The following is a 12499-nucleotide window of genomic DNA, read 5'->3' on the forward strand; positions in this document are numbered from 1 at the left end:
AGCTGCCATCTGGTGCAGCCAAGGAAGAAACAGGGGGTCTCACCAGGCATCTCTGGGCTCCACTCCCCCAGATCTGTGGCCCGAGGGACCAGAGCTGCCTCTGATCTGCCCTCCCTTCCCTCCCCACCAACACAGGTGCTCAAATGGTACTAGCACCTGCCTGGCAGTGCCAGTTGGCGGCCTGGCACAGAGGCCAGACCCAGGTGCCCCGGCTGGAGGATACTTGGGCCACAGGAGATGGGAGGGGGCTGGCAGGAGCCATGCTGATTGCTGGGAAGAGCAGAAGTCACCACAGGCTAAGCCTGTTATCGTAGTGCTTGAGTGCTCTGGGGCACCCAAGACCCTCCACCAATATCAGGCCTAGGCCAGCCGCCAGCTCCTCTAGACCAGGTTGCAGGCTCAAGCTTGCGTGGGGCCACCGGGCTGTTTGCTGGGCGCTGGGTTGGGTAGGACTCAGCTAGGCAAGCTCTGGGCTGGATTTGAGACTGGACCAAGACCTGGGGTCAAGTCTTCTCAGGGCACCAGGAACAGGTGCCAGCCCCCTCCCCAGCTGGTCCTTCTTGGTTTAGGTTGGTCACAGACAGTAAGCCTCGGTGATTAGGGGACAGCAGAAAGGGCCATTCATGGTCCTGCACTTGTGGTGCCAAAGGGCAGGCGCCCCAGGAGAGAAGTGGGGTCTGGAGCTGGAGGGTAGGCCTCGGGCAGGGCTGACTCAGCAGGCACGGGAGAGGCCTCCATACAACTCGTGCAAGCCTGGAGCGGCAGGGAGGCCTTGGCTCCATGCCACCCTGGAAAGGCCCCGCCCACACAGCTGGGACAAGCACCCAGCAGAGCTAGAGTACCCTGAGGAGTGGGCGAACTATGGACAGCTCATCTCCCAGGGTGTGTCAGGCCTGGGCCACCGCCCTAACAGGTGACTTACTTCTTCAGAGCCTCCCTCCTGAGCAGACTGAAATGCTGGAGGTCACTGGAATCCAGAGGCCTCTGCCTGTCCTGGCTCCTGCCCCACCACACAGCTGGGCATCAACATCATAGAGGCAGGGAAAGATGCTAGTTGGGGGAGGTGATAAGGGGTAAAAAGAATAGGGCCAGGAGGAAGGGGCCTAGAGCATGAATGGTCACCTCCACCCAGCAGCGTCAGGCCAGACCCTCACTCCTGGACTCAGCCACCTCTGCAGTGGGGATGGAGCTCTGTAACCAATACCTGAACCCCCACACATACCGCACCCACCCCACCCCACCCATCCTGCTCATCCACAAGCTGATGAGTCCTAACAGGCCTCCTTTGCCAGTGACAAAAATAACTATTTTCAAAATTCACAGCAGGGCTTTCGCCTACACACACTGCGCCGACTGGAACCTGAAGGGAGATATGCAGAACGCAGTGTGCGGATGGAGGCGCGCTAGGCGGCAGGCGGGCTCTGCAACACCCGTGGCCTCCTTGCTACCACTCAGCCTGCCCCCCACCCCAACACACACACATGCACACTAGCCCAGAATGGCCAAATGGGAAGTGCTCTTAGAACATCACTGAACATAGTGGGATGTTGAGGCCCAGAGAGGGTCAGGGATGTGCCTGAGGTCACACAGTGGGTCTGTGGCAGGACTCCCATTCCCCCACCTCCTAGCCAGGCTGTCCACCTCCTCTCCTGTTCACTCGGCCGACCGTGAGCTCATACCTGCCCCCAGGACACACATGCACACACCCACACATGCTCATAGTCAGACAGCACTGCATCCGTCACTTCCATGTTATGACACTTTAATCAAGTTCACAAGCTCCTCCACAACCTTGGCCAGTCTTCCACAGCCTCATGAAGAAGGCAGAGCCAGGGCTAGCATCCCCACTTGGAGGTAGGGAAATCAAGGCCTAGAGGGGAAGAACTGTGCCCCAGGTCACAGGAGAACCCACGTGTCCTGGTACTGGTGTGGGGGCTCTTCACAGCTCTTTCTACCACCCTTGGTGCTGCCGCAGTTAATGGCCCAGCCAGTTTCTCTGGGTACTGGAGGGGCCAGAAGAGGAACTTTGCACCACAGTGCCTGACACCAGTCTGACCCGAGGACTGGCCCAGGCCATGTGAAGACCCAGGAAGGTCAACTACCCCGACCCCTCCGCTTCCACCCACAGCGCTCGGGGGTCTCTGTAGAGAGCAGCCAGATTGCCATGCTTCAGCTGGGGGCCAGGCTTGGAGTTGCCTCCAGGCAACTCCCAGACACCACCATAGGGATCCCATGTTAAGGGGGAAGCCTTAAAGGAGTTGTCAAGTGGTAAGGCCGGCCAGGAACTCCACCGTGGCCCCAGGCTCCAGGGCCACACCAAAGAGTCACAAAGTCATTAGAGCTCATTTGACAGATGAGGAAACTGAGGCCAAAAGCTTGTGTGGGTCACCTGAGGTCACAGAGCAAGTCAGTGAGGAGGCAGGACTGAGACACAGGCATCCCAGTCTGGTTTATTCCCACCCACTCCTAACCAGGTTCCCCAACCTGTTCAACCAAGGGACTCTACACCCTCCAACTCCCTGTAGATGGAGACGTGACAGGCTTCTCCCTGAGAAACAGCAGGGCCAAGCTGGAGTGGGGAAGATCCTCTAAAGGACAGTTTTCTCCCTCCCCACCATCAGATCCGTTGGGACATTAGCCTGGTGTTGAGTTTACGGAAAAAGGATCGAAGCTTGCAAATCTTGCATTTTTTCTTGCGACGACCCCGGGAGAAGCTTCGAGCCCTCCCTTCCTCTTCCTCCTCTTCCTCATCACTGGCCCAGGGCCCCCAAGCACCCCCATTAAAGTCAGGATGAGCCCGAGGGTTCTCAGCTGGGTAGCGTACCGGGATGGCTGTGCGGTTATATTCGGCCAGGCGAGCCAGCAGGGTGCGGACCACATCAGGCCGCTGGCCAGCCAGGTCCTCCCGTTCATAAGGGTCAGCACTGATGTTGAAGAGCCACACGGCCTGGCGGACACTGGCCATTCGTTCCAGGTTCCACCAGCTACCCGGGAAGGTGGCCAGTGTCTGCGGTGGGATCCAATCGCCATAGCCGGGGTCTCCTGTCAGCAGCTTCCACTCACCCACGCGGATGGCAGCCTGCACAGCGGTGTTCCAGATGCCAAAGCCGCCCTCCAGGGAGCCATGCTGGGCATGGTTGTAGAGTGGGTCAATGTTGTGCAGGATCTCCGTGCGTGGTGAGGCCCGGCCCTCGCTGATGGCCGGCCACACGTTGTAGCCATCTAGCCCATCGGCTGCTGAGGTGGTACCACCTGCCAGACCCACCAGGGTCGGGTACCAGTCAGTGATGTGCATCAGTGCCCGGCTTGTCCGTTGCTTTCGCTTGAGCAGGGGACTATGGACAAAGCCTAGGCCCCGCACGCCACCTTCCCAATAAGTGCCCTTGCGTCCTCGGAGCGGCCAGTTGCTGCCCCCCGAGAAAGTCTGGCCACCATTGTCACTGGAGAAGATGATAACACTGTTGTTGTAGAAACCATAGCGCTTGAGGGCCCAGGTGATGTTGCGCACAGCCTCATCCATGCAGGTCACCATGGCCGCGTACTTCCTCCGGGCCACGTTGCCCATGGTGCGGTAGCGGTACAGGTACTCACGAGGGGACTGCAGGGGTGTGTGTACTGCCTGGAAGGCCACATAGAGGAAGAGGGGCCGCTGAGGGCTGTGGCTGGCCAGGATATGGCTGGCGCGCTGGGCGTAAAGCATAGTGGAGTACTGGCCGCTGAGCCCCCAGGCCACATTCTCACCCTCGTGCAGGTCGAAGCCGCACACGCCTGGGCCATCACAGTTGTCATAGGTGTAATAGTCCACATTGCCCGTGAGCGAGCCCAGGAAGGTGTCGAAGCCCCGACGGGTGGGCAGACACTCCTTCCGATAGAAGCCCAGGTGCCACTTGCCCACCATATGGGTGGAATAACCTGCCTCCTGCAGCTTCTGGGGCAGTGTCACCTGGTCCAGGGGCAGGCAGTTGGGCTGCTGTGGGCGGATGATGGAATGCTGGAGTCCTGTGTGGATCTGGTACCTGGTGGGGAGGAGGGGAAGGCACAGAAGGCACAGGTAAGCTACAGAGCATTGCTCTGGCCATCCAGTCCCCAGTACCACTCTGAGGTGGGCTGTGGTCCCAGCACTACCAGCAAAAATAATAACAGTAACCACCAGGTATTATCTAATGTGCTAAGCACCTCAAATGCATTATCTCATCGAATCCTCAAAATCACTGGAAGTAGATCATATTGTCATTTTACAGATGAGAGGACTGAAACTCAGAATGGCTAAGCCACTCACCCAAGATCACACAGCTAGGAAGTTGGAGAGTTAAAAGTTGAACCCAGGGTAATAACGACAATAATAATAGCTAATACCGAGCACTCACTGTGAGCCTGGCATTACAGTAAGCCTCTTATGTGAATTATCTTACTAAATCCTCACCACAAATTCAGAGGTACATATTATTGTTCCCATTTTCCAAATAAGGGAACTGAGGCTTGGTAAATTAAATTAGTTGCCCGGTGACTCACACGGCTAGTAGTTGGCGTGGGATTTATAACCCAAGCAGTCTGGCTGCAGACTTCAGAGTCCCTAAGCTCTAAGCTATTAACTTGCACTGGGGCCTAGAGCAAGCCCTGCTTTCCCAGGCAAACTCTTACTCACTCTTCAAAGCTCAGTCCAAATGTTATCCATGCTATAAAGTCTTTCATAACTCTCCCAAAGAATTAGTCACTTTTGCTTCTGGGTTCCCCTAGCATTTAGTATACACCATCGTTTTCTTACTTGGCCATGGGATTATATTTGTTTGCACATGCTCTTGCGCCCAGTGACATGTGATGGGACTGTCCTTTATTCAACCTTCTATTCCTAGCACCCAAGTGATGTTCAAAGAGCACTCAATTATTTATGAAATGAATGAATGAATGACACTCAAGAGGGTTTTAGAGCCAGAAGGGACCCAATTCATTCTCTAGTTTACTCACCTCATCTTAAAAAGGACCTAAGGTCTTTTTAAGGGAAGGGGAAGGGCCTTACCCGAGGTCGCTCGGTGGTCAGGAACAGAGCCAGGACCTGAACATAAATCCAAGCAGAGTCTAAGCAGGGACTCTTTTTCAGCAAACTGGGCTGCCGTATCTCTTCCCACATGGGGGCCTCAGTTTGCTCCTGTATAGGAGTTGGTTGAAATGGGAAATCTCTAAGACTCGTCTAGTTTCCCAGTTTTTTAAGACCAGCTCCCAAGTGCCTGCCTGTGAGCTCATATGACCCCTTGATCCAGGCTATCACCCTGAGGCAGGAGTAAATGGTTAGGCAAATCCTGAATTCCTCATTTATCCATTCATATCCCATCTTCCCCCTTCTGCGGTCAAGGCTCCCACGTGATCTGCTTATGGTGTCTTGCCTTTACTCAAGTCTTGAAAGTCCCAGAGTAAATAAGAAGCCTGGAACTTCACAAGTATGTTAAAATCCCACACCTTTTTCTCACCCCCAGCCATCCAAATTAAGCCAAGCCCTGAATACCTGACATCTTTAACCAGAGCACAGGAGTGAGTTTCTCTGTTTTGGTTTCCTTATCTTAAAGCTGTTATTGTTGTTAGCTATAATTAGCTACTACCACCATTTTTAACACTATGTGCCGTACACATACATTATCTCATTTAACTCTCATTTTAAAAACCTACAGGGAAGTCTATTACCACCCCCATTCTACAGATGATAAAACCAAGGCCCCCAAAAGTGCAGCAATGACCCAAGTTCAGACAGCTGACAAGCAGTGGAGCTAAGCTTTGAACCCGGGTCCACTCAAGTCATGCTCAAAATCTTTTGGTGATAACAGCCTCTCCAGGCCTCAATCAAGCTAATAAATTATTGGATTTGATATGAGAAGTGCCCTAGGGCCCTGAGTCCCAACTGGGCCTGTCTTCATAGAGGTGGGGTGCTGTGGAGTGCTGGCTTGTAAAGGGGATGGGCCAGCTAAGAGTCACCAAAGCCCACCTGCAAGTGAGTCACATGAGAAACTTTGCCTCTCTCCAGTGTCACAAAACACAACTGGATGTGTTAACAAACACTAACGAGGGCTGTAAGCATCAATGAGATGGAGCCAGCTGCAGGGGGTGGAGGGCAAGCACTGGCCGGCCATGTTCAGTTAGCTTCACACATCAGGGGACTGGAGCACTGCCCTGCTGCTGTCTGCTCATTCCGCTACTTAAACCAAAAGTCACCCCTTAGGACAGAAACGCTAAGTTGTGTATAACTCTTGGGAATGCAGACTCCTCCACCCTCTTCTGCAGGTCAGCATTGGTCTTCACCACTACACCACCATCCTGCACCACCACCCCAACCCATACACACCCCACGCCCCCCTTCTTTCTTCTGTTCTCCTTCTGGTTCCTGGATCTAAACACTGGGTGCCAGATCGAAGGAAGAAAGGACACCATTTGATGCCCAGCTCCAGGACCCCTGCCAAACACCTGGCCTCTCAATCCTATCTCCCACAGACCCTGAAGTTGGGCACGGGCACCAAACTAGGCCCTCCCTGAGTCCTTGCCTCAATTTCTCCCATCCAAGAAATAGTGAGACTAAGAAACAGGGAGACTAAGGCTTCTGGTTCGTGAGATCACACTAGTGGCTCTTGGGTGGAACTTGGGAGAAAGCATGCCTTGGACCCCATCCAAGGAGAATTAGCTTCAGCACTGCCAAAGGATTTTCTCCTAAGTGGCCAGAGTTTGCCTTCCATACCCCCACCTCCTGTTTCCCCGCTCTTTTAATCCTGTAATCCTGCTGCCTCGCCTGTGGACATTTCCTTGTGGAGGAAGCAGCATGTCTACTTGGGGCTCCCAGCCAACTTGGGAGGATTTTGCAGATGAAAAAACAGAGGCTCAGAGAAATGAAGTAACCACCCTAAGGCTACACAGGTCATGGTATCCTATGTGTCTTTCTCTTCCACCTATCAATTCCTTGGTCTTCTCCCAATGTATTCATCAAGCAATATGGGGGCCTGAATCCCTCAGGAGACATAGAGGCTGCCATATATTGACAGCCAAGCAGGTTACACGCAACTCATTCCAACTTTGCCACTCCTTTTCAAGATGAAAACTGTTCTTTGCTCCATTTTATGGACAAGAAAACTGAGGCTTAGAGAAATTAAACGGCTTGCTCAGAGTCTCAGGGTCCATAAATAGAAGCAGCAATAAATGTCAGAGGCTGCCATGTTTCTCTAACAAAGGGATGACCGGATGTCTCCATGTTGTGTGGAATGTGAGTGTCCTGGATCATCAAAGCAAGAAGACCTCAAAGATGATGAAGCCCATTCAGTGTAAAGGAAGGGTAATTGAGGCCTAGAAAGGGCAAGGGACTTACCAATGATTACACAGCCAATAGGAGATTTCCCAGATCCCAGCATGGGGTGGTACTGGCAGGAGAAATCTATAAACTGGGTTGATTTGGGGTTTAGATGCCCAGCCCCCGGGGCCTTGAGCCACGCCTACCTGCCAGTGAGGAGCTGGCTCCGCGAAGGCGTGCAGATGGGCTGGATGTAATAATTCTCCAACTTGACCCCCTTGGCCGCCAGCCTGTCCAGCGTAGGGGTCTCGATATCTGAACCATGGTAGCCCACGTCGTGGTAGCCTTGGTCGTCTGTGAGGATGAAGATGATGTGGGGAGGCTGGGGCGGAGCGGCCGAGGGCTGCTCGCCAGCCTCCCCGGGCCCGTCGGCCACGAGGCTCGGCTTGGCCCAGTCCCAGGACAGGTAGCCGAAGCTGAGCAGGCTGACCAGGGAGAAGCCAGTGAGGGTGTGCATCGCCAAGCCGGCCTGCGCGTCCCGGCGCGCCAGGCTCCTGGGGCCTCACCACCTCGCGCGCCCAGGGCGCACCACCGGCCCGCCGGCTCGGATGCTGCGAGGGAGTTCAGCGCCTCCCGGGGACGGCCCAGTGTCTGGTCCGGGACTGGCTGCCGGACGGCCGGGCCGGATCTGCTCGGCCGCAGCGGGGCGCTCTGGGGAGGTCAGGCCAGCTCCGAGCTGCCTCCCGCTGCCTAAGCGCCGGCCCTGCGCCGCCTTTGCTCCCTCTTCCCCAGCTCAGCCTGGCCAGCCTGAGACGCGGCGTGGCAGCTTCCAAAAAGTGCTCTCTACCATCCTCTGACTCCCCTCTTCCTTCTTGCCCTGGATTTCTCCCGCCTCCTAATTTCTCTCTCCTCTGCTTTCCCGGCCTCTCGCCCCACCCGGAGTCCTTAGAACAGCCCAGCTCCCTGCAGGGAGGTGGGCAGGACCCCAGAGGGGAAGGGAGGGAGGCATGAGTTGGGCGGGTCGAGGGGACACGGCGGGAGAGAATTCGAAAAAGTTGTAACATCTGCCGGGTCGGGCCGAGCCCCAGGTGGAGGGGCGGGACGCAGAGCAGCGGCTCCACCTCCCGGGCGGGAAGCCCAGGCCCTCTCGGCCTGCTGGCTCCAGCGCCCGCCCCTGACCGGGATGGGGAAAGGAGGGAGTGGGGCTGCTTGGAATTCGATGGAACAGCTCCGGAACGGCCGGGTCAGACATTCCTCGATCATAGAGTCTTAGCCTCTCTGAGTGCCAGCCCTGGAAGGAAAGCCCATCATTTCCTAGTCCAACCGGGTCATTCTACAGATGGAGAAACTGAGGCCCGGAGATGAGCCTCAACGCGTCTAAGTCACAGAGCAAGTCAGTGGCTATGTCTCTAAGGCTCACCGTGGCTGTTGGAGTGGCGGCTCCCTTCGGTGAGCCGGTAGAGAAAGCGATGGAGAATGGCAAGCACTTTGGCAAGCCCCCGCGGCTGGAAGTCAGGAAGCTTGGTTGTAGCTTTGCCAGCTCTCCTCTCCTCAACCCCTCCCTCCTCCTCGTTCTGCAATTCCCAGCTAGAATCTTAGAATGCCAGCGCTGGAATCCAGAGGGCAGGGGCTGTTTTATCTATCTTGTATCCACAGGGTGCAGCACACAGTATAAGCTCAATCAGTATGTGTTGCATGAATGAATGGATGAATGGGCCCCAATGGTCACCTAGGCCAGCCTACCCAAGGAAACCTCCACACCAGAGAAGGCAAGCTTGGGGGACTCTGGAACCCGATGAGCATCATAAATGAGGAGAGCAGGAATAGTTGTCTTGCCCTAAGGAGACACAGGGGCTGCAGCAAGTTAAAAACCACAGCCTGGCTTCCAGCTGACCACAGTCAGGCAAAAATATAGACCAGTGTTTCCAAATCTTCTGATTTTTCAAGAGGAATACCCTCTTTATCTATTAGGAGAACTATTCCAATTGTGAAATGTTAGTGACTAATTGAAAGCAAAATTTAAGCACTTTGTAGGCCAAATCAAACCTCTCCCAGGAATATATCAGACCATTGGTGCCAGTTTGCAAGCTCTGCTCTGCATCATTGTTTTGCAAAATTTTACTAGGCTACATTTTTAAATGGAAAAACTGGGCTAAACAAAACCAGTTAGGCTTCTTTACTTCTAGGACTTCAAGTGTTTAACATGCACACTGCTGATCTGCAGGAGGGGCTGGTTAAGCTGTATTTCCCGGTGTTATGTTACCATGGACCCTCTTTCCCGCTCCCCCCACCCCCCAACCAGCTTCTTGAAGGGCCAGTGTTTGGGGACTTTGGGAAGCAAAGACTGCCCAGGTGCATCTTCTCTCCTAGCATCTTTCCCCTGCCAAGATTCTGTCATGATCCTTTCCCTCTTACTTAAAACCACTGCGTGTGGGGAAAGAAACCAGACCTCCAAAATAGCAGCCCGTGTGAATCTGCATTTTGAAATGAGGGCTGCGTGGGGCCAGCCGCTCCCATTTGCTCAAAGCCCCATATTTAGGGTGACCAGATTTATCAGAAGGGAAAACTGAGCTTGTTGTTCTGGCAGAAGACATGTTGAGGACAGACAGGAAAAATACAGCCTCCTGAGGGGAAGGCTGCTAAAATGGTGCTTCCAGAGGCTTCCACAAGGCTGTCTGTCCTGGGGGGTCGAAGTGGAACGAGTCACCAGAGGTCAGGTGGACTAGGGTTTTGCATTCTTTCTATTGCCCCAGGGCAAGAGGAACTGGGCAGGGCTGCCTCCCTTCTACTCCAAGCACAAAGAGAAGCAGCAAGGGGATGGGGTGGGGGTTCCACCTGGATCAAAAAAGGCCCAGGGAGGCAAGATCACAGGCGGCAGACCTCTGTGGGGCTGTCACTGAGACAAATAGTATTTCAGAATTCAAGACAGTGGGCTCTGCTGTCAGACTATTTGAGTTCAAATCCTGCCACTCATTTGGGGTCTGGCCTTGCACAAGTTATTTGACCTCCCTTAGCCTCAATTTCTTCATCTGTAAAATGGGATAATAGTATATATAAGATCTAGTACAATGCTCAGTAAAGTGCCCAGCACACAGTAAGCACTTGGTGAATGTGAACGGTTATGATGATTGTTCTCTGTGCTTTTGAGAGGAAGGACTAAGTCCTGTGGGTGAAAGCTACAGGAAGACAGATTTCAGACCAATTTAAGGGATTGCTTTTGTAGGAAATCTGGCCACCTGCTTAATAAAAGGATGACAGTGACTGGTGAATCACCATGTGGAGGGGAATGGGTGGACCTCGGGCCCAACTCTTGTTCCCCAATACTTACTTTTTTCTTAAGAGTCTCCATAATCACCAAAACCCACAGAGGCCTCAGAGAGCACTATCCTCCCTCTATCATTCTAGGGAAATAAACACTGACCCTCAGCAATTCCAATGATGCCATTACACAGCTGGGCCAGGCTGGAACATTTAAACCAGACACTTCCAAAGGCTCAAGGATGACAAGGAGGAAATAAACACAAAGTGTAATGTGAATCGTGGTCATATAGCTTTCAAGATTGGCTCACTTATCTTCCCTTTGTGTTCTCTACAAGACAAGGTGCTTACCTGCCTTCTTCCCTGGGACAATGTCCATCAGCCCTACCCCAACCCACACAGACTCTCAAAACTCCAGCATGTCTCAAGTTCAGGCCCAAGAATTAAGACTTAGAGACACAGACGTTCCCTCTCCAGCAAGCTAAACTAGCCTTTTCAGTTTCTGTCTCAGAACTCAGCTGTTTCCAAGACAATTGACAAGAGGAATGTCCACCCCACATAGGAAAGATCTGTCCTCTCATTCTCACAGATGTGTTCTCCCTTAACCCCCAAACGACATCCACATTAAAACACTACAAAAAGCCTAATATCTGCATACAAAATGCATTTCAGATGTGGCAGGGTGTAGTTTTGTTACTTCCTGTCACAGATTTCCATTGATGAAATCAGACTTCAGAAAGTACTGAGCTTCCCATTACTGGATCCATGCAAGAAGGGGGTTAAAGTGCCTGTCTATCCAGGAGATAAAAGAAGAGATTCCTGAACTAAAAAGAGGGGAGCAAAATGAAAGGACTTTGAAAGCTCTTTCCCATTTGAAAATGTTACGGTTTGAATTATTTGTTCCCAGACAACTTTTTAGGGAGCGGAGATATAAAAGTGAAAAACTGGGTTAGTTGGTTTTGTGGCTTTGTCTCTCATTGCTATTTGTGTGTATGTGTGTGTGCATGTGCATGTGTGTGTGCATGTTAGTGGCTAGGTATATGTGTATGTTTGGCCATCTTTGAACTAAAATTATCTAAGTACCAATATTATTTCCTTCTGATTTATTGCCCTTGGCAAAGACCTTACGCATAAATTATGCATGCTGTCGTCCTCTCTCTCGGGGTCAATTTGTCTAGGCTGGATCAAATCAAAGACCAAAAGAAAACATAGAAGGCCTCTGAACACTCAAAATATCACAGAGTTCAATCACTTAACTCAGAGGAGAGCTCCTCAGGCCTTCCTCACTCTTAAGTCTACTGAGTCTTACTTCATTCACAATTCTTATAAGGCCAATCATTTCCTTTCCCAGTCCAAGAATATTAGAAGCAGCTCAGATGGAATACATAAGAAAGTGAGACACTTGCCTATTTTACAGCAAAATATGCTTATATGTTCCACAGTGAAAAATTAAGGAGAAACAAAGAATAAACAAAAATGTCAACCTGATGAATTCCAAAAGCCTGGGAGTTTGGGGTTTATCGGTGCAGGAGCTGAGAACTATATTCACCTGAACAGACCCAGAAACATCGCCAAATCACCGTCCAGCACAGAAGTGAGAGTTTAGATCTCTTTTTAAGAGTTGAGAATCTCTTTTTAAGAAAGCCAGAAAGGCATCATCTGTTTTTTAAGGTTTCCATCTAAAATGGTTAATATGAACGGTTCATAGTGCAAGGTCAGCTTCAGTTGCAGAACATCCTCTCTGCAGACACAGGCTCAGTGAGGCAGCAACATCTTCAGCGGGTTCCATGGTGTTGCTGGAGGTCATTCTCAGCTGCCCAACAAGAGTGCTCTCCCTCCCCAGTGGCAGGCCCCTCTCATCCACCTTCCGCCTCCTCTGTGCAGCCCACTGAGGCCAGCATGGTGTTATCCACACTTCAAGCCCCACAAGCTTCACTAGCTGGCAAAGATGTGTGGGACTCAGTGTGGAGGCAGAGAATC

At 52.5% G+C, this 12499-nt stretch overlaps 1 protein-coding gene across 1 annotated transcript; it reads right to left on the minus strand.

Annotated features, from left to right (window-relative positions):
- Positions 1–1741: 1741 nt before the first annotated feature.
- Positions 1742–8410, minus strand: ARSI (arylsulfatase family member I). The gene is made up of 2 exons (XM_024246979.3): positions 7468–8410; positions 1742–4016 (listed from the first exon to the last, which is right to left on the minus strand). Exons 1-2 carry the CDS (start codon positions 7776–7778, stop codon positions 2618–2620), a joined length of 1710 nt encoding a protein of 569 aa, XP_024102747.1. The 5' UTR covers positions 7779–8410; the 3' UTR covers positions 1742–2617.
- Positions 8411–12499: the final 4089 nt, after the last annotated feature.

Source organism: Pongo abelii, chromosome 4 (assembly GCF_028885655.2).
Source record: "Pongo abelii isolate AG06213 chromosome 4, NHGRI_mPonAbe1-v2.0_pri, whole genome shotgun sequence".
NCBI classification, from domain to species: Eukaryota; Metazoa; Chordata; class Mammalia; order Primates; family Hominidae; genus Pongo; species Pongo abelii.

What these genes read in the sequence shown, in the direction of transcription:
- ARSI (XM_024246979.3), bottom strand. Translation starts at nt 7,778, where the DNA reads ATGCACACCCTCACTGGCTTCTCCCTGGTCAGCCTGCTCAGCTTCGGC. An exon ending in AGCCAGCTCCTCACTGGCAG is followed by an intron (nt 4,017 to 7,467) that starts GTAGGCGTGGCT and finishes CCTCCCCACCAG; the next exon opens with GTACCAGATCCACACAGGAC.